The following is a 21,775-nucleotide window of genomic DNA, read 5'->3' as shown; positions in this document are numbered from 1 at the left end:
TCTGACATTATTTTCTTGACACTCGTTCTTTGAATGTTGATGTGAAACTTGATGTATCCAGTATCAAGATTTGTGTTAAAAGACTGGAGTATAAGTTTCTGCTTGGCTACCAAATGATCTGTATCAACAAAAGTTAGTTAGGTTTGCCGAATTGCCGATAGTACAAAATTTTGACCGTCGTCATTATGTTTTGTCATAAATGACGTATATGTGATTTTACTTGGTGTCACTGACCGTCGACTTTGGCTCAATGGCCTCAAACCATACTCAAACCATTGAGTTCTATAATTGAGTTATTATAGAACTCAAAGACTCAAACGCTCAAACATTGAATTATAAATGGCGCCATATTTAAGTTTTTGAAGAAAACTTTTATCGATTGCGGGCTGTCGATTTTTATCAAAAACCGTGGCTATTTCTTCACAAAAGAGATCATGGCACTTCAATTTAATCCACCACAAAAGGTGCGTGGTATGAAAATACTTAACCGTGAAGCTTTTGCTGTAAATTATAAAGTTCCAGCTCTAAAAATCGATGCTCAATTTTGCTCAGTCATTTTGAAACAATTAAGTGGATGCCTATTGAATAAACCAAGGCTTAAAAACATTGTTCCAGATTCAGATAAAGACTCGAAAAAGAAGATTGTTCTTCTTGATCCGACAACTTCATTTTCCAAGAAACAAAAGGTGTTGATAAAAGATGGTAATTGCGAAGAGATTTCATACGAAATTGTCTTAAATTATGCATATTGGAGCACTGATCAGATACTCAGGGCTGTCCTACCTGAAAATATTCCAGAAGTTACTACTGCATTTGAGGCCATTGGTCATATTGCTCATATGAATTTACGGGATTGCCACTTGGATTATAAATATTTAATTGGTAAGAACCAACAATAACTTAAGTTTTAGCATTGAATACTCCTGTTGATTGGACTATGTTGTAGAACAAGAGAATTCAGTTTTTTAAAATCAGTTCTTTGCTGTTAATGACATGAGATTGGAGTATATAAGGAACAAAGTTTCGACATGAGATCACTCCTGATAAAGACACTAGAATGTAGTATAAAAAACTCAAGTTTAACATCAGTTTACCCTTGATGAAAATTCTGGGTGTGCAACATGATAGCTCCATAGATAGATACAATTATTCACTAATTACTTGAAATTCTTTAGGCAAAGTAATTCTAGACAAAAATTCTCCTCAAATAAAAACTGTCGTCAACAAGTTAAACACAATTGATGAAACATATAGATTTTTTAAAATGGAGTTGTTGGCCGGTGAAGAAAACATGATAACCACAGTAAAAGAACATGGGTGTACATTTACGCTTGATTTTTCTAAAGTATATTGGAACTCTAGACTACAAAGCGAACATAAGAGGTTGGTTGACATTTTTCAAAAGGATGAGATAGTATGTGACATGTTTGCCGGGGTTGGCCCCTTTGCCATTCCAGCAGCTAAAAAAGGTTGTGTTGTGTATGCCAATGACTTGAATCCCAACTCGTATGAGGCTCTTGTCCAGAACTGCCAATTGAACCATGTCAAAGACAAGGTTCATTGCTATAACATTGATGCAAGATTGCTACTGAAGCATTTACTGAAAAATGACAAATGTTTGTATTTTGATCATGTGATCATGAACCTTCCTGCTACAGCTGTGGAATTTCTGCATGTCTTCCATGATTTATACTCTGATGTTGAAGGTGTAAAAAATGATGTTTTTGACGAAGTCAAGCTAAAACTGCCAAAGATTCATTGCTATTGCTTTTCCAAAGCTCATGATCCCATCAAAGATGCAAAAAACCAAGTTTTGTTACAATTGGGTGTGATGAACCTGGAAAATTGTACTGTTCATAATGTTAGAAATGTTGCTCCAAGGAAACACATGGTCTGTGTTACATTTCAATTGCCTCAATGTGTTGCTTTTGCCCAACATCGTGTTGCAGGTGGATCAAAAACGTTGCGAAAGTGAAGGTCAGTTATTATTTCTTGTATTCAATGAAGTCCAGTGGCTGTTAATTATTGGCCAGATAGAGCCTTCCATCCGCTACTTCGTCAGTTGTCTATCCATTGTTTCTCATAAGCCAGATAGAGCCTTCCATCCGCTACACTTCGTCAGTTGTCTATCCATTGTTTCTCATAAGCCAGATAGAGCCTTCCATCCGACTTCATCTGTTGTCTATCCATTGTTTCTCAGATAGAGCCTTCCATCAGCTGCACTTTGTCAGTTGTCTATCCATTGTTTCTCATAAGCCAGATAGAGCCTTCCATCAGCTGCACTTTGTCAGTTGTCTATCCATTGTTTCTCATAAGCCAGATAGAGCCTTCCATCTGCTGCAATTCGTCAGTTGTCTATCCATTGTTTCTCAGATAGAGCCTTCCATCCGCTGCACTTTGTCAGTTGTCTATCCATTGTTTCTCATAAGCCAGATTGAGCCTTCCATCCGCTGCACTTTGTCAGTTGTCTATCCATTGTTTGTCATTAGCCAGATAGAGCCTTCCATCCGCTGCACTTCGTCAGTTTTCTATCCATTGTTACTCATAAGCCAGATTGAGCCTTCCATAATCTGCACTTTGTCAGTTGTCTATCCATTGTTTCTCATAAGCCAGATAGAGCCTTCCATCCGCTGCACTTTGTCAGTTGTCTATCCATTGTTTTTCATAAGCCAGATTGAGCCTTCCATAATCTGCACTTAGTTTGTTGCCCAGCGGCTGTTTGTTTTAAACTGGATAGAACTTTCCATCTTTTGCACTTCGTAAATCATTTAAGACACATTCTTACGATTGAAACTTAGCAATTATCAGGAAAAATCGATCAATTCTTTTAAGGTTTTTTTTTCAATTTTCAAGTTAGCAGTGTATTAAGGCTAAATGTAAATTAAAGAAATACAGCAAGTTCAGCGGTCAACAACAGCAATTGTGTACCACAAATTTTCTCGTTGTAGTTTGCCCTACACGTCACACTACTAAATAATGCTTTGTGCAGTTCAACGTAACCTGTGGCTTGCTATTAGTAGTTTGGTGTTAAGTCGTTGTTATTGTAAAAATTATCTTTGTCATAGAAATAAAAGCATCCCTTTACATTATATATGATCTCTTGTAAGCTTACGCACGTACACTTTGTGTACTATGTCCTGTAACACGTATTATAGTACCTGTTGTTCGATCTTATTTTTGCAAATGACGCCTGCTTTCGGCTTGATGAAGAAGCCTAGTGAAGCCTGCCGGGAAAATGGTATTTTTTCCCCTTTCATGAAGAGTTATTTTTAATGGCCATCTTTTGCTCTTAAGCTTTTCACTATTTTTTGAAGTGTTTAAGTAGTTTATCATCATGAGAGTTGGTTGTCTTGCTATCATGCAAGTTGTACCCGTATTTACTTTACAATTTACACAAGTCTTTCTTTATACTAAAAAACTTTATACTGTTTGATACAAAACATGTCAAGCAAAACTTGCTTCTTGTCAAAGGCTTTTGCATCCTAACAACTTTACTTAGTCACTCGGTCTACTTAATAGATTGTAATTATTTTAAGGCTTTTATGTGGCTATCTCTATAGTACCTGCGTGCTCAAGAGAGTGGTTATTCAAGCTGTGGCAAGACAGTTTTTTGTACTGATTATAAACGATGGAGGGTTTTTATATGTGTTGATGAATCATCTTTCAAGTCATTCAATATTTCGTTGCCAATTTTGTGATATTTTCCTTCAACGAGGTCACGTCGTTAATAAGCGTGTAATATTAAAAATGAGCTGCGCGGCATTCTGACCAACGACTTATTAATGCCTGGTCAATGTATGAAAATATATTTAATCTGCAATAATTGTCTGCAATATAAATTCGGTAATGTTACGATGTATATAAATGAACAGGAAGTTATTTCAGCGTATTCCAGGCAGCTTTTAGCCGTTAAAGTTTTATAAACATCGAATAATAAAAAGTGCCTCGAAGGGCTTGCGTGTAACCCACGCAGATTGTTGACTCGTATTGACCACTAAACCTGTAAATGATTGCTGCAATGTTATATACATTAGCTACAATATCTAATTATGCTGTTTTTTGTTGTTTTTGTCGCTTTACTTACATATAGTCATATACAAACTTGTGTAGACTAAATATTTTCGAAATTTATACGTAAACGTTTTCATTTATGAAATGTTTATCGATCTTTCTTGTTTTTTTCATCAAAAATAAAATATCATTGTGACGATGTACTATGAGTTTTAATAATTTAAAGTCACATTGATAATTCAAAACTTTGACGGTTTTTGAAATTTAAGTCTTTACATAGCAAAAACTAGTCTTCATCTGGAGTGATCTGATGTTGAATCTCGAATCTCTGCTTGTACACCTCGTGCACATTCGTGTCTTTATCACAAATGATTTGATGTTGACCATATTCAAGCATGGCGCTGCAAACTCAAAGTATTTTATGACAAAATGCAGACGTATTTATTATTATCTACGAGCCTGCCATAAATTTCATGTACTTAATTTTTTGTATCGAGTACATTTAACCTTCTCATGTATGGAATAAAATTATCTTTATAGAATTGACGTATTCCGATGAGTCAACAAAGAGAACTAAAGTGACCACTTAAACTTTTTCCAGGTAAGCTGCAATTATTTCAACTATTAAGATAATTTATGCATGTATGTAGTAGCGTCCACCTGATTTTGAAGGTAGACTTGTGATTGTCGAGTCGCTTTTTTTTACTTTTTTTTGAAGAACAATCGGTTCGTTTCAAACGGCGTAATTTTATGCGCCGTGTCTAATACTAATTTGTACAACTTCAAAACGTGCTTTCATTTACAATCATTATCCACATCAACTATAAAGGCATGTCGTATGTAGCTACAGATTTGGCGAAAAAAGTTTTTGGATGAATAATCATTTTTTAGCTAGAGCCGTTTGATGCATCAGTAGTATTATGTTAGTATGCGACATTTTGTAAACGAGAAATAACTTTGGTGCGAGGATCGAGGGAATTAGCAATAAATTACTGCCTTTTGCCCCTAATTATTTGTATTTGTACAAATTTTTACTTCGTAAGTTTAGTCTTTAATTTGTAGTTTCTATTTTTATGATGAAATGTGTGTTTTCATATCTGCTATAAAGCCAGAGCTTTTATAGCACTTTTAATACTACGCTTCACAGCATTATTTTCTATCTATAAGTTAATTTATAGCTAAATTATCGCCACTTAAAAAGAATTTTTCGTTAAAAAAGATATTAAGCCGAAACAATGCAAATAGTTTGTTTATGTTTTAAAAGGTTTACCAAATGGGTTGCTTGGGAAAAAACCAACCTGCAGTACAGGAAATGTATATGTTTAAATTATCGTACATTAATACATATCGGCAAATTTTGCACCTGTTTTCCAGTCTAGAATCTTTAGCAACTTATCAATATTTCACTTATCTCCGTTATTAACTACAAACCGTTTAATGCATTTTGTTATATATTGATAGTGTATAACATTAGTCATATAGCCACAGGAAAAACTTTGAAAAAGCAAAATATAAAAGTGTCGATGCTGGTAATTGGGAGGTTCGGAATGAAAAGTTGATAAAGACATTTGTATTTCATACAAACAATTAATAAGTACTCTTGATTCGAATTCTCAAACTTAAATCTTTGCCTGGCCATATATTTTTCCTGTTTTTTGAGCATTAACTTTCATTTCCTATTCCATTTCGACTTATTCTCATGTATCTTTCTTTTCGTAAAACCTCTCGTCCTTTATGGAAACCTTCATAGAGAACTTCGATTAAGTCATGTGACGTAAGCCACTTGTCAAAAGTGTTAATTTTGGTTTATATTACATGTTGTTATAAGTTTAGCTGATGTTTTGAATTCTTTCTTCATGGACAGCGTGCTGGTGAAACTATCGCCTCGTATGCATTAAGTGCTGTTTAGCCATACTGCGTGGATTTGAAATTTTTACCCGTGCTTTCATAATGCAGTCTATTTGAAGAAATTCTATTTTCTGACAAAGTCTTAAGCGAAAAAGTATCATGAAACAAAAGCGCATAAAAAGGCAGTACAAACATATAGTCTACGTCTTGTGTTTGTTGCCTTAACACTCATTCAGACCAATATCGTACAATTCCATTCTTCCTTTTATGTATTTGTTTGCTTTGATTAATCCCTACAAAAATAGATGAGTGTGTCCTTGTTGTCTTTTAAGCACTTTTTAATGAACGTTGAAGTAGTGTTGAAACATTTACGAGGGTGGTATATTAAAGACATCTACAAAAGCCAGTGATAAATCATCCGTCAAATCGTAATCCCTGCTTTTTCTTTACCTGTATTAATGTGAGTGATAGGTTATTGCAGTTGTTCATCCTTGTTATACCTGTACACATTCAAAATATGTTTTGTACATACAAGTCTTTATATTGGTTGAATGTAGCTAAGTAAATGCCAAAGTGTTTTGATACCAAGGGCGCTCACTTTTTTGCGGTTTTAAGTGTTCCGTATATGAATTTGTTGAACGACAACTTGTATAAACGTAATTTGTCGTCATTATGAGATCGCTTATGTTGAAAAGCGTATGATAGCTTTTGTTCGATTGTTTTAGCAATTCTTTGCAAATGCGTGCACAGCTCGTTTGTCATTCAACTCCTTTTGACGCTGATTTAAGTAATTTTCGACGCACATCTTCCCAATTGCATTTACGCAGCTAATGAGGAGCGTTCAAGATGGCTATTTACGTGTTGAGGTGGGAAAAGCCTTTACAAAGACAGCGAATATAACAGGCCGTAATTTTGACGTTGCCTCTAATTGATGACAAATTTTCTTTGGCGCTCTCTATGCAATATCTTTGCCGTGTTAGAGACCGTGTTTATTCACATAGTTCCGTTGCACAGGGAGGTACAGAAACACAGTGTTTTTTTCCACCAGCGGGGCATCTATGTAGGAAGGCGTTTAGAGTAAGTAGGTCACCAACAAGCACACACTTGATATTTTGGTCACCTGCATCGCTTTTGTTAGTTGCACTTGTTATGCGTTCCTGTTAGCTGCATACTATCATAGCTCTTTCTCGTTCGCTCGCACCGACCGAAGTATGCAGAAAACACAAAAATCACCGCCTGTCTTTAACGACAAATTCAGTATACGTAAAATGCTTGCGATCGATTTGGAAGATGAGTTGATGAGTCAGAGCGAGGAGGACAGCGAAAAAACGCGGATATCTGCTAAGGTCAAAGACGCTTCTAACGGTAGCTGTGCCGAATCACAACATAAAGAAGGAGAAAGTGTGTCAAAGAAAGATGAGGACGTACCCGTAAAGCCACCATATTCCTACAATGCCCTTATTATGATGGCGATAAGAAACTCGCCCGAGAAAAGGCTAACCTTAAGTGGTATTTATGAGTTTATTATTAAGGTATGTTAAACAACACAAGTATATACGTAAATGCATCAATATATTAACTCATATGTTTATCAAATATTTTTTATTTTTTCAACATTGTGACGCTCTAGTTACAGTCGCCTTAAATTACGATAGCCAAGTACTATCGTGTATTTAATATAGAATAGAGCTAATCTCGTCGAATACGCAATTAATGACAACGGTGCTCAAGTGTTCAGAATCTCCTAAAAACCTCACTTGACATTTAAATACAAGAGTTACAGAAATATTGTTTGTATTTAGGTATTTTCTTAACGTTATAGTTCCTACAACATACTTCAATCAAAATTTTTTCGTCTTACATCTTATGTCGAATGTGTGTAATAATTCTAAGTAAAAATTAATATGTACTAGCTAAAAATTCATAATCGAAGCTCGGGTAACCTGTATGTTGTTTGGTTTTTGATGTTAGCTATTTGTTATTTTTGATTCGTGAAACCTTGAAAAGTATAAATGCTGTCAAATCGTAAGGAAGGCGTGCATGTAGCTAAATGGCAAGTGTGGAACAAAAGAAGAAATATATTTTTCACATGAAAGGTTTTAATGTAAATGACTAACTTATTTTAACTGTCACAAGTAAAAAAATTTTTTCATTTTTTTCTGCTTGACTCTTAGAATATTCTAATTTATTGTTTCAATGTTCTCATTGTTTTTTTGAATTCATCTAGAATTTTCCGTATTATCGGAATAATCGGCAAGGATGGCAAAATTCGATCAGGCACAATCTGTCTTTAAACAAATGTTTCGTTAAAGTTCCACGACATTATGACGATCCTGGGAAAGGAAACTATTGGATGTTAGATCCTAGCAGTGATGACATAATTATTGGCGGCACTACGGGAAAACTGAAGCGACGAACAAATGCAAATCTGAAACACCGTTTTGCTCTAAAGCATCATGGCTTCATGCACTTTCCCAGTTGGTATTACACATCCCAGGCAAGCAACTATTGGCCTGGTTATTCACAGTATTACCCCTCGTGGGATCCTTACTTAAGTAGAGCAGCGTTAGAAAATCCTGCTTTCCTAACTCGTCATCCACAAGATTCCAGTTTGAACCATCATCGATATTCTGGCGTGGAAGAAGTGAACACAAATCCGATGAGATATTCCACTGGTAACTACTCTACATCTCGTTCTCCTTACTCGATTCTACCCTCGACATCTGTTTCCCCTCATGGTAGTCTCGACGAAAGTCTTGTTGCAAAACAGCGCTGTGTTTGCGATAAGAAAATGATAGATGTTGGCCGGGAAAAAGGGGAAAATTCTTGTGAAACGTCTACTTGCAAAAGCTCATGGTCAAAATCGATGCTGAGTTCTTCGCCTTCATTGTCACATGAAATCACCAAAACTCTTTTTTATTCGCCGTCAATAAGTTGTAATAGATATGCATAGGTCATTTTGAACAGGATTTATATGCGTAAAATAGTATATCCTGAACTGTATTTCATTGCTGTTTGTGTAAATCTCTATTCAAATGTATACGAATATCTTACTTTTAGAGAACTCTGTGTAATTGGTTGCTTTAAATTGACCACTGCATCATTAGTGTATGTATTTGTTCTTCCATACGTCTGTAAATAAATATAATATAAAATGTTAAGCAAATATATCGTATTTATTATTGATTTAGTCTTGTTTTTCTTCACAAGGATTTTACAGAATTTTTGACGATTATAATGGCAGCATAAATAATTAGCAAACATGCACAATGTTAAATCATGGCCCATTTTTACAATTTGTAAAATACATAAAAATGGAGGATGTAATTCGTATCTTCGTGGGTGATTTGATTACAAACGTTAATGGTCTGGATTTTAGTTTAGTTTTAGTAAATATATGTCTTACTTGAAGAAGGCTTTTTAAAGCCACTTTTATATGCATGGTTTGCACTTGATGGTGTACGCTATGACTATATATTAGACTATTCTTGTACTGTTGAGGCCAACGTACATTGAAGTGTTTTCTTTAACCCTCTATTTTAAGAGTTGAAAAATATCGAAAAACATTTAGCAATAACATTGATCAAGTTTTTTAATATATTTTTTTGCAACTCTGTGCTACACGATCAGAAGGATCATCAGGCCATTCAGCATGAAGTTTACGGTTTATACGCAATTTAAAGATATTTCAACTGCCTGGTTATTGCATGACGATAAATAACTCGCACATTTTAATAGTTATCATATCCCAGATTGCGTGGCACCAAACGACTTTCTTGAAGTATGTACGCGAGAATGTTGTGACGCGACAGGTGCCAGTAAGCTATTCTTAAGTGATTTCTTGACAGTTTTAATGTATTTTTCGTGCACAATAAGCACGCTAATATTTGTACTATATCACAGGTACCTGAATATAAAAGTTTGTTAGTATATTAACTACCTGACAATGATGCTTAGAAATATATAAAGCATCGAAGTTTGAAAACAAATGTGTTGTGGTGCATAATACTAAATCGATAATGAAACTGTTCAAAAGTAGAAAAATGTACTTTGATACTTTAAACTTTTGCTTGTTTTGTTTTACTATATTATAAAGGAACTATTTGAGAGTGATTTTCCAATATTTTTGTAACGTAGGAGAGTAAACATTAATCTTTCTATCCGTTCAATGTATTAAGTATAGAATAGTTTAGCAGCAGTGACCGACTATTTATCTCCAATATAACAAGTTTATGATAAATTTCATATTTATTTGCATTAATCTGTTTGAGTTGTGTCAATAATTAAGTATGCCGATACTGCATTACGTATCTAATAAAATTGTCCTCATAACAATATCGATAGTGGCATCAAAGAGGTTTAACATTTTATCGCACAGACCGAAACGCTTGCAATTTTTTCTTACATAGCAGCGTGATTCGGATAAGAAAAGTAAGAAATAAGTTATTTCTTTTCATAAGTGCACATTGCAATAAAAATGGCGTGGGAATTCCCTCTTCTTTACCAGCCAATCAAATTGTCTAATTACTTCACTCAGTGATGTAAACCAATGATAAAGTTAATCATAGCTATATAGTAGATTTTTAGTGTCTAGTATGAAAATGACATGTTACATCTGACTGAGTTAATATTTTACCATTTCCTATTTACTTCTTTCTTATTGCTTGTGATCTTACCACAAGTTTATAAGTATCTAGCGATGTAAGCGTTCCTATTGAGCAAGCACAGCTTGAGCACAGCGGTCACGACTAGCGTGGTAATATTACTGCAACATATTCAAATAAACAATTATTTAATTAGCAACTTGAACAAAGCCTTAAAAACGCACGATGCATTGGGCGAAATTAGAAAAATATACACGCTGTGTATTTCATATCATAGTTTCTAACGTTCATATTCATTGATATTTATGCATTTAAAGTCCGATTGATTTCCAATGGAATTATGTAAATATACCAAGGGGAACGAGACTGTAGTGAAAATATTTTAAAAATGTAAACAAGTGTTTCATCAAAGTTTTTGAATACTGTATACTTTCAAATAGTTAAAAAATTGCGAAAAGTTGATATTGAAGTATCTTAGTTTTGTTCTCTTCCAGTCGAAAAGTAGAACCTTTTGGTTTAAGGTGCACTGAAACACAAGATTCCACCATTAAACAGCTGCATTTAATGAAGGGTGAAATTATTGTCTCCCTTCTGAAATTATTGAACAATTGGTTTTACATAACATATAATTGCTATTTATATAATGTTCAGTTTTCACCCAGTGCTATTTGTGGCACCTTTCATTTGCCTGTGACCATCCACTGTATTGAATAAAACTCTTTTGTCACAGTTTCAATCAGCCGAAATTTTTTCCTTGTGTAGATAAATTGTTTAAGCATAAGTCTTTGATAAATCAAGTGTTCAAATTGTGTTTATGTAGTGTTATGTCATAATGAAAACCATTAACGTGTGTTATTATTTTTGAATGTAAACTTGTGGAAATATTTACATTTTTTCTTCATCTTATCGGAAGACGTCAAGCGGATGCGACCAATGGCATTGCAGGCATCTCAGTTTGCCTTGTGTCCAACTACAACATGTTAGCATTTGTTTGTGTGCTGTGTTACAATATCCCAGCATGCGTGCTCCACCCTCTAGTGTCCAAACCTCTCAAGTTGATATTGTTCTTGACGCACTGTTGGTCCATCAATTTAACGATTTTTGAATTAACCATTCAATGTTAAGCGAAGCAGTACTTTTAACCACACGTAGATTGTCGAGCTCTTGCTGATATGCATACCTTAAGATATTGTTGGTAATTACAGACCACCATCGGTGTAATTTTGCAACAAATTGCTCTTGTTTCTCGGTAGATAACGTTTAACTTTCTCGCGTTTTGTATTTCTCAAATTGTATTCATGGGGAAAAGATATGATGGAAATTTCATACAAGACAAGGATGACTTGTTTCTTTTGCTTACAAAAAGACTATTCAATAATGTCAATTGTTTCACACCGGAAGCTCACACTTGGAGCATATACATCATGACTCAACATAATTTTCGTTATGGTTCAGTCTTGCAAGATGATCCTTATCCTATCATTTAAAATAACTTCTCAGTTCCATTCTGATATGAATAGTATTGGCAATTGTGCTTGCTATAAATGAGTCACTTAAGTTAATTTTTGGTAATCTTTGTGGATCATAATTTTGGGTAACTTCCTCCTATAAACATTATGTTGTATTTTTTTTTATATATTTCGTACATCACGTCAGCTCATTATAACGATTTCTGCAAACTACATTATCATTATGCAAACATTTGTAGGTTGTCGAGATATTTTAAATAGCTAACAGTTGAGTTTTCTACAAATATAAAAACAACGTATGCATTAATTTCCCGTTTATAATCATATCCTACATTACACTACTGCAGTTTTGTAGTCAAAATCATTTCATAAATTGCATATTACAAGCATCTATTCTGGTGAATTTTCATTTCGAATATCTTTTCAAGCTTTTTATGTTAGTAGAAAACCTTCAAGTAATTTGCTGCGCCGTAGATATGCGTTGTTATTGTATTCATTTGCTCTTCGATTCTCCTTCGTGTCTCGTTTGATTTCCTTTCTTGCACGAGCGCTTCACACAAGCCTGGAAATATCTCTGTTTTGTATGAATTTTTGTTGTTCAATCCAAAAATGACATGTCTAATGAGGAAAGATGATAATTTACCCCATTTGTTAGAGCCAATTCAAATACGCGTTGAAGAAATCTTGGAGACGGATTTTTTTTTTGGCTTCTTCAACTATATCATTTACCGTCAATGACAAAGTAAATGATATGGACAAGGAATATTGTATTGGCTTGCAAAATTTTTTTTAATCTTACCAACCTATCGTGGGATGTTTATGGTATTCAGTGAAAATAAGGACTTACTAAATTTTTCGTACCTCGTATGTAGTCGACCAAACACTTTGTTATTACTGACAAAGCCTTTCTCTAGCGTCATGAGCTTGTCATTGAGCATGCGCTTTGTTAATACCCTGTTAGAATTTGATTGATACACAAAGTGAGCGTTATTGTCATTGCGTATGGATTAATGCGGGGGAGGGGTAGGTGAGTTTTTGGGTGAGTTTTTGTCATACCTTTTCTTACTTGCATTACGTATTCTTTCGTCCAGTGCTTTTGCTGAGGCTATGAATGACTTTATTGCCTCTCTCAAGTACACTATTAAAGGGAGATAACTTTACTTAAATAACACTATCTCACAATTGTTATCTAAAAATGCGGTTTTGTAAGATTGTGAACGTTGCTATTCTTAACCTAGAGTGATTTTATTTTAGCACTAAACTAATTTTATACATCTCGTGCATGATTCCATTCATAAGTTCTCATAGACGCCAGTCCAGGGCCTTAATCTGAAGTTACATAATGTTGAAACTTGAACCAATTGTGGTATAAAAACTAGTGTATCGGAAGTGCTTATTTCCAACCTAATGTAATGTTGTTCTTCTTCAATACAAAGCCATATTTTCTTTTGAAGTCATTTAATCCACGTTGGAGTTTCTCTCCGTATTTACTCGCTTTCATTGGTAGTAGCTCATTATCCGCTAGTGCCAGTGCAGTGCGCGCCATCACCTTAGCAACAGCTCGATGGATATAAAAGTGGGGATCGACAAAGGTAGTCACATAGTGGAAGGTGTCATGCAGGGAGTGATAGGTCGGATATCCAAAGTTTACCTTTAAACATATTGAAATGGCCATTCTTTTAAATTAAAAAGTAACAAATGATTAAAAGGAAGTTGTACGCAAAATATGGATTTTGTCCGTTTTGACGACTGTGAAATGCACCTGTAAATCCTGTTTGTTGAACACAAGCGAAATGCGAGAAATGATTTAACATCAGACCTGTGCCTTACTTTGCTTGCAACATATCTGATCTCCGCACTCGGAACGCCCAGATGTTGGTTGAATGACATATAATCGCTTCCTGCTGCAATATCACCTATCCTATAAACGTAGCAGTAGTCAGTGCTTTTTTACTATATGCTATACTTCATTTACCTTATAATTTATAAACATAGTTTTACTAATTGCCCTATCAGTATATACTATACATTACATAAAAGAAACTATACATATACATATACATATACGTTTGAAAATTTGTAATCCAGGCATTTAATACATAAAAGATAAAAGTTTCTCCGGATTTAAAGTGAGTTTTATTAAAATGTATAGTATAAAGTATATGTATATACATATACATATACTTTATACTATACATTATATTTACCTTGGATCATTATTATTTCCGGATGGAAGATTTCGGATCCATTGATCGTAGATTGTTTCTCGTTCATTGCTAGGGTTATTAACCTGGAAATAGTGTTGGCGAATTTATGAAAAATTAAATCGATAGCAATTGCATGGATGGAGAGCGAACAGTAATATTTGGAATTTCATGTTTATTTTCATTGAAGCTCGATCAACTATCACAAACATTACATTGCCTCGTCATGATTGGCATATGTTTTCTTATTGAAATTCTCGTCTAAAGCTTGCTTTTCTAGTTTTGAACTGTCAATGAAATATGGGCTTTAGACTTCTGTCCTGACAGTTATGGGGGCTACCAAAGCATTTCATTGCCATTTGACATTAACAATTGTATGACGTTACCTTTTTTGCTGCGCTGTATAAGACGTCGTATAACATCGGAGACGATTTTGCATACAACGAGTAGTTACCTGAGACGTGAAAAGTTTTATTGATGACACAGATTTACAAAGGAATGCAGAATATTGTCTTGGCAAACAAGTTATTTAGAGCCATGCAATATTTGAAAATTAGACCCAGGAATTAAAGATGTCTAAGTAAGTCTAGTTAGCCCGGCAAACAAGTTATTTAGAGCCAAGCAATATTTGAAAATTAGACCCAGGAATTAAAGATGTCTAAGTAAGTGTAGTTAGCCCGGATTGAGTTAGGAGTTCCTAAATGATAACTTGTCAAATTAAAATTATCCTATGTATATCGTCTGAAAATATTAACATCATCCTGTATTTGCGAATGTCTAAGTACAAAATGGCAATAGAAAGATCTTGCATGGATTAAATAATTATCAGTTGCTTGAAGATGAAATGAAATGGTCCAAATAATTGCTGAAAAATGACTTTAGATTTTTTCAACATCATTTCACACTTAGTTTAGTACCGGTCAACCTCGGGGGCTGAGCTCTCTTTCAAATTATTTTTTCTATCTTTTTTTTACCAGTTTTCTGCTTCATTATCAGTTAAAATGAATTTTTATATATTCAGTTAAGCTATTTATCGATAAAAATACCACACCTCTTACGGGCGAGTCTATATTCAGATAAGCGACGCTCTCTTCACGTAGGATTTGCGCAAATTCCTATTATAAAGATGATAAATGTTTGCGATGAGCCATCACATGAAGGTCTCGTTACTTTAATTTGCACAGAATTAATGATTTTTTTTGTCAAAAATTTTGTGCGATGTTCACATTGGTGAATTTCTCGCTCTGAAAATTTTTGATTGAGGGAATTGCATATTTGGTCTGTTATGTTATAATTTGATAGTGCATGCCTAAATAACATATATAGATATTAACATTTACTGATGAAAATTCAGTTATAACAATTTTAAAGATTACCTCTACGTATTCTGTTGAGCCAATCATTCCATATTCTTCGCCTCCCCAACTTGCTAGTAGAATGCTTCGACGGGGGCGCCAGCCTTCAAAATTGAAAATTGTCGAACATTTTTATTGAAAACCTTTACTTATAGAATAAGTTTATGTGCAACTAAGTTCTGTTGTTAATGTCAGGCGCTGCATCTTCTTTATCAGGCTCTACCAAATAGAATTATTGCCTCAGTGACGTCAAGATGACGTTTCTATGGTAGATTGATAGACATGGGTTCGATTGTTTGTTGATAAACGCTATCTACTGGATGGCAATAATTTAAATTGTTTCAAAACTTTCTTTCGTGACAAAAAGCTACAAATAAAACTCGGTGATCCACATTAATCAAAAGATAACAAAGTTGACAATTTACTTTCTGTGGTATATTTGTGCTATTACCTTTTTTCATGGCTTTTCCCAGAGCTTTGCCGATCTCGATCAGACACGCAGTTCCTCCACTCGGGTCCACTCCCCCAAATATCCATGCGTCACGATGGTTTCCTATGATGACATAACGATCTGAAAGTGTAGTGCATTTTTTAGTTTGTGAGTTGCTGTGTGTGTATAAAACGCGATGTATTTTTCATACCTAGTTCATATTTCCCACGTATTAATCCAACCACATTATAGATATTTTCCCGGCTTTCTTCATTGTGCACCTCGAGACGAACTTTCCTGGAAAAAACATAAAAAATTCTGGAAAAAGATTTCTCGAGGTTTCCCGTATTAACATAACGGCTACAGGATTTACTTGCTTCACAAATAATGCTTTGAATGTATTTGACATTTAGTGATATAAATTTAAGTCAATTTAAACAAAATAAAAAATGTTTACCGTGTTTGCACAGGCTTGTGCAAACCGAGGAGACCTTTAGGAGAACTCGAGAGTTGATAAGCGCATGCCGGAGATAGAAGGTCGAGTGTTGCTCCTCTCGAGACTTCTCACAAACGTCTCCGAGGTTTGCATAAGTGATTGTCTTAACAACTATGACTCACCAGTGTTGATATGTCTTCTGAAATCCTGGTCCGATATTATATGTTGTGTTTAAACCACCTTTCCAGGATTTGGGAGTTGCTACAGTCTCTTTCAATTTGCTATATATATTGTAACATAAAAAAGAATGGGCATTGCACATATCAATGATGTTGATATAAGTACAGAAAAGCTGTGTACTTCGATTTTAATTGGGTTTGAATTGGCTAAATAATGTTTTACAAGACTAATTTTGCGACAAACCTTATGAAATGAAATGCATCACAAGCCGAAATAGGATAAACTGGAATTGCTGAAAGATTTTCTTGGCCTCTACTCGTTCTGTATATGCCATCTACAAATGATTCAAGAATCAATTAGTTTACATGTTGATTTTTTAGGATAAGAAAGATCGGTTATTGTAGTGAAGATGTGTGCATTATCGAAGTTAAAGTGGAAGAATTTACGGGTATGCTTTCATAAATCGATACGTGGATTTTTGTCCTTGCATGGGATTCTCGGATGAGAAACGAGTTTTAAACGTGCTTAGCAATGCGAAATTCGTCGACAACTACAAAAAGTTTGGAGTCTTCTTTAAAAGTGTGCGGTCTAAGTTGAAAGTACTTTGTGAACTGTATCTCATCTGTTGAGTTTTAAACACCAATATTAAATAAAACGGCAAAGTTGCATCATTCAAACCTATTGAGGGGTAACCGTGTGTTTCAGGATCACCAATTCCCATGCGAAATGCTCCACGTTGTACCCCGGTGCATGGCAGATATTTGCTATGTGGGTAGGTATCAGAGACTGGGGCGAACTCAGCTGGATCATTGTAAACCATAACACCAATGGCTCCATTCTCACTAGCCATTCTTACCTAAAGGTGTAAGGCAGTTTAATTTTTGCGTCGAATTGGATATAAACACGGTCAGCCAAAGTTGTAGCTATCTTTAATAGTAACTACAAATTGTCATATACTTAAAACCAAGGACATATATAGTTTTTACGTCCTGTTGTTATTTCTATCAACAGTAATGATAATGCATATAGTTACGACCATTTGTCACAGGGAAACGTATAGCGGTTAGTTATATCAACCTTATCTCCTCGAAAGTTTTTGCCGTATCGTACGATGACAATTTTTCCTTCGCAACTCAAATCGTTTCTCCTCAAATAATCGAAGTCTAGATCGGTGCCGTAGTTGACGTAGATAAGATCAGCCTATTGTGAAAGAGCTTTTTTTATAGAGAGGTTTGATGGGCTTATGGAATTGGTCCTTTTTGTCGTTTTTGATCTTGTTCCCCTACTTTTGTGTATGTCATAGCAAGGATAATAGAAACAAAATCAATGTTCTTGATCTCTTATAATTATGTCAAAGTGATGATGGTACATAAAAAATCTATGTACTTGATCTCCTATAATTATGCTATCGTGAAGATGGTGCATAAGAAATCAATATACTTGATCTCTTATACTTATGTCATAGAGATGATGGTACATAAGAAATGGATTGAATAGTTTTGTGGCGTTTTCGTACTTACTGTAACATTTCCTGATATAGAGTAGGCGGCGAAGGACGGTAAAGCGTTGTCGTTTTCCTCTGAAATTTCAACAGGCTTTTCGCGAGTTTGTGTTGTAAATTTCACCTTACCATTACTGTTTATCAAATACCCTCCGCTTTGTTTTTCTTTTGAGGGGAAAGATAACAAAACATTGTAGCGGATTAACTTGGATGGAATGCCATATTCTTTTTCCCATTTGTTTTTTATGTATAATGCAAGTTGGTAATTTCGTAGCGTGCCAGCGCTATGTGGTTCTTTTGTTAAATATCTATAAAATTAACGAGAGTCTTGAATTATCTTATTTTCAAACTTCAGTCCTTGCATAGTTTAGAATTAATCGAGTATGACTGTTTTCATCAGGAGTTTTTCAATGTTGAAATTGTAGTTCTTATACACTCTGTGCAGTGTCTTCATCAGAAAATGATCTGATGATGAAACTTGAGTTCTTATATACTCTAGTCTAATGTATATTAAATCGTGAGTTATTGTATACTCAAGCTTAGTTCTTCGTAAGGATTGATCTGATGTTGAAACTTGAGTGCTTTTATATACTTCATTCTAGTGTCTTCATCAGGAGTGATCTGGTGTTGAATCCTTGAGTTCCTTATATACTCTATCGTTATGGTGCGTGCATGATCAGTTGAAGGTATTCGGGCATTAATAAGGATCCATCATATTATTTACCTCAAGTGTCTTTCAATATCTTTTCTGTCAATTTCATCCACAATTTCTTCATGGCTCATGTTAGGCTTCTGACTTGTACATGCTTCCTTTGATTTTTCGACATTCTTCAACTGATTTCCAATCCAATACCCTAAAGCCAATCCTACAATCAGTATTATGAGCGCAATCACTGGGATGCACTTGATAATTGCTCGTAGCTTTCTCTTTATCTTTATTTGGGTATCTTTGTATATTTGTCTGGGCATTTCATGTATTTCCTCGAAATTATTTTGGGACGCCCGCATTTGATGATCGTAATCCATATTTCTACTGCATGAGAGCAATGCTTGGACTATATGAGTATCGAGCGACAGTGTAAGTTTACCTTACACTGTCTATTCTTGCAATTTTATATTTGCGTTGCCTAAATCATCTCATTGTTTGTTTTGAATGTGATAATGGTCTGTTGCTTGCTTTCACGGCGTCCTTACAACAAGAGGGATTTTTATGTCCATTGTCTTCGATGAAAGGTGACCAAGTCATAAATACAACTGCATGACAGCGTTTTTATGGCGTCTTTTTATAGTTGGAATCTCGTTAACACTTTATCAAAAAGTCGAAACTGTAAACTATAGATTTTGTAGTTTGTACTCCTCCAACACATATATGTACTATAAAGTTTTGAAAAACATGAAAGTTAGAAGATGAAGGCCTTATTCAAATTTATTCGTATAAATGCAACGTATAGTATTTTTTACAGAATATATCTATACAAAAGACATAATTCTACAGGAGAAGAACGTGCGGTATTGTTGTAAAGATCATATATAAGTTCATTATAAACCATACAGCCATTGATTAATTAATTTTATAATAAATTCTGAAAAAAGAACTGTCAAAACGATATTAATAAAATTTAAAAGTATAATGGTCAAATATTTCTTTGTGTTTTTTTTAATTGCTGATAAAAGAAGATTTTTCGGCGGCTGTAAGACTTTTTTTTTGACTCTGAAGATGACTTATCGCTTTTGATTTTTTGACTCTGAAGATGACTACTGCTAAGGTTGTCGAAACGTAAGTCAACAACAACAAAAACAGTCCTTCTCAGGACTATACCAACCTAGACGATCTACATTTACAAACATGTAACGATTCTCCCGGGTTCAAACCATTTACTTTAAGACTTCTTTTATTTTTTTTACTTTTTACTTTTGATTTCTTTCAAGAGAAAATTAAATAAAGAAAACATTTATGAACTTTATAAGCAGAAGAATATACCCTTTTATACCAGTTGAGATTGGAATATAACTATGTTGAACAGTAGTGTAGAAAGTCTAAAAGTGTGACACAAAAATGTCATATTATGTCCCGATCCTGTCAATGTCATCGTATATTTTTGGAATGCCGAAAGTATTCTTTCATTTCAAAAATATTCTTTTATTGATAAATGGATTGTTTATTGATAAAAGGACGAGAAAAAAGATTTATTTTTCTGGAAAAAAATTGTGTTATCCAACCTTGGTTTCAAATTGTCATATGTTTTACTTCATTCGTCTTAATTGTATTACTTGACGTAATGAAAAAACTCGAAATATTTGCAGGCGCCGTTTCAATATGGTGGAAAAAAAGGAGAAAATAATATTAAAGTATCTTTTATAAATGTAAGTTTTTAAACAGTAGCATCCATGGCTTGGCGTAGTTTACTAACAAAACATGTTCGTGGAAATTTTCATAGTTTTTCATCTATCACTAATGCAGGTATTGTGATTTACTCAATTGGCCTAAGTATAGTTTACTTTTCAGTTTTCAATTTTTGCTAAGTTTTGCTTACTCTATCAGTCAATGCGCACCATGCCTAAATAATCGTTTGCCATTTTGGCTATTTTAGGAGTCTTCCGTGGTAACGTATTCATAAAAATAGCGTCATTAAACAATGTGAAATTCAAGCAACTATCAAATGTAACAGGTTGGAGACTTGGCTTGGAGTAAAGTCTGTAAAGACGTATATATACCTCATCCTTTGGTCAACACAATTTTGATTGCTTACAACAGATGTTGATTTTTATCTCATATTTAATGGTGTGTATTAGGAGAATATGAGAAACTTTGGAGTGCAGTTACTGGTGGCCGTGGTACAGGTCGTGGAAGGAGAAGAATGAAACCAAAAGACAAAGAAACCATCCCAACAGGATTTGGTAATTATTTTTATGTGTGTGTGTATTTTTGTGTTTGTATATATAGTTTTTATTAATTTTGAAGGTAAATTTGGTAAGATATGGCCTGGATTGAACACAACAGTAGAGATCACACCTCAAAAGAAATTTAAGAAAAGATTCAAGGATGGTTATCTTCTAAAACCACATATGTCAGAGGTATCTGCTGCCAAACCGACAAAACGGTCTTCTCCTACTTCAATACTTGAGAGGGAAACAAAGACAGAAGAGAAAATGCCAGCATGGAAAAAAGCATTTTTGAAAGGAGAAAAAATGTATGGACAAGAATTGTCTAGTAGAGGTTGGAGTGGTAAAACATGGCGTGGAAGAGAGTTTAGGGCACCAGAGACGGTCACAGGAGGTGTGCATTACTTTTTGCTGTACTTTTACTTTGCTCTGGTATTACAATGATGGAAGTTGCATTTGCTTATAGAGCCTCTCCAAGATTTCAAGTCTATTGTCTTGGAGGTATATCTACATAGAAGATGTTACTAATAAAATATGTCCAAGTTTTGACTTGCCATATATCTTCCTAAATTTACTATATTTAGTTACACTTGAAAACTTTTTTAGTGAAATACTCTATCCACTTTAAACACACAGCTTCTCATGATGTGTCATATTATTTATATGACATTAATCACGAGAAAAACATTACGTTTTTTTTAAACCAAGAAACAATCGAAACTGGAAATCTTAAACAAATAACTGTATCACTATACAGTTGTAACAGACATCACATGTACTGTATATTTTCATGTACCTTGCATCTCTTGGACACAAACACCATTTGCTTTCTACTCTATTTCCACTTCATTCAG

General features: G+C 34.4%; 3 protein-coding genes across 5 annotated transcripts; 2 read left to right on the top strand and 1 right to left on the bottom strand.

The window, feature by feature from the left end:
• The first annotated feature begins 272 nt into the window (after positions 1 to 272).
• On the top strand, positions 273 to 20,387 carry LOC124442838 (tRNA (guanine(37)-N1)-methyltransferase-like). 3 transcript variants are annotated; one of them, XM_046993340.1, is made up of 5 exons: positions 273 to 882; positions 1,176 to 1,977; positions 4,552 to 4,612; positions 16,918 to 16,985; positions 20,343 to 20,387. In XM_046993340.1, the coding sequence occupies exons 1-2, from the start codon at positions 435 to 437 to the stop codon at positions 1,973 to 1,975; spliced, it is 1,248 nt and encodes a 415-aa protein (XP_046849296.1). In that variant the 5' UTR covers positions 273 to 434; the 3' UTR covers positions 1,976 to 1,977; positions 4,552 to 4,612; positions 16,918 to 16,985; positions 20,343 to 20,387. The 3 variants fall into 3 exon arrangements, with proteins under 3 accessions (XP_046849296.1, XP_046849295.1, XP_046849294.1); XM_046993339.1 differs by lacking the exon at positions 20,343 to 20,387 and adding an exon at positions 18,641 to 19,450; XM_046993338.1 differs by lacking the exon at positions 20,343 to 20,387 and having other exon boundaries at positions 16,918 to 17,218.
• Positions 4,621 to 9,045, top strand: LOC124442841 (forkhead box protein G1-like). Its single transcript, XM_046993342.1, has 2 exons — positions 4,621 to 7,391; positions 8,087 to 9,045. Exons 1-2 carry the CDS (start codon positions 7,071 to 7,073, stop codon positions 8,810 to 8,812), a joined length of 1,047 nt encoding a protein of 348 aa, XP_046849298.1. The 5' UTR covers positions 4,621 to 7,070; the 3' UTR covers positions 8,813 to 9,045.
• LOC124441709 (putative N-acetylated-alpha-linked acidic dipeptidase) lies at positions 12,083 to 21,746 on the bottom strand. The gene is made up of 19 exons (XM_046992177.1): positions 21,718 to 21,746; positions 18,763 to 18,892; positions 18,015 to 18,346; positions 17,924 to 17,928; positions 17,615 to 17,737; positions 17,216 to 17,393; positions 16,781 to 16,871; positions 16,540 to 16,638; positions 16,133 to 16,218; positions 15,943 to 16,062; positions 15,513 to 15,595; positions 15,188 to 15,251; positions 14,523 to 14,590; positions 14,140 to 14,222; positions 13,763 to 13,853; positions 13,337 to 13,583; positions 12,989 to 13,070; positions 12,794 to 12,886; positions 12,083 to 12,550 (listed from the first exon to the last, which is right to left on the bottom strand). Exons 1-19 carry the CDS (start codon positions 21,722 to 21,724, stop codon positions 12,370 to 12,372), a joined length of 2,163 nt encoding a protein of 720 aa, XP_046848133.1. The 5' UTR covers positions 21,725 to 21,746; the 3' UTR covers positions 12,083 to 12,369.
• Between the last annotated feature and the right edge of the window lie 29 nt (positions 21,747 to 21,775).

Source organism: Xenia sp. Carnegie-2017, unplaced genomic scaffold, assembly GCF_021976095.1.
Source record: "Xenia sp. Carnegie-2017 unplaced genomic scaffold, XeniaSp_v1 HiC_scaffold_20, whole genome shotgun sequence".
NCBI classification, from domain to species: domain Eukaryota; kingdom Metazoa; phylum Cnidaria; class Anthozoa; order Malacalcyonacea; family Xeniidae; genus Xenia; species Xenia sp. Carnegie-2017.
Note: the sequence above shows the minus strand (reverse complement) of the source record. Positions and strands in the feature narration are given on the sequence as shown.

Excerpts from the sequence above, each read along its gene's own strand:
- LOC124442841 (XM_046993342.1), top strand. The coding sequence starts at position 7,071 with ATGCAGAAAACACAAAAATCACCGCCTGTCTTTAACGACAAATTCAGT. Across the intron at positions 7,392-8,086 it reads TTTATGAGTTTATTATTAAG|AATTTTCCGTATTATCGGAA; the intron begins GTATGTTAAACA and ends GAATTCATCTAG.
- LOC124441709 (XM_046992177.1), bottom strand. Across the intron at positions 13,584-13,762 it reads TCAGATATGTTGCAAGCAAA|GTAAACTTTGGATATCCGAC; the intron begins GTAAGGCACAGG and ends ATATGTTTAAAG. Across the intron at positions 12,887-12,988 it reads CGTAATGCAAGTAAGAAAAG|GGTATTAACAAAGCGCATGC; the intron begins GTATGACAAAAA and ends AAATTCTAACAG.
- LOC124442838 (XM_046993340.1), top strand. The coding sequence starts at position 435 with ATGGCACTTCAATTTAATCCACCACAAAAGGTGCGTGGTATGAAAATA. Across the intron at positions 883-1,175 it reads GGATTATAAATATTTAATTG|GCAAAGTAATTCTAGACAAA; the intron begins GTAAGAACCAAC and ends GAAATTCTTTAG.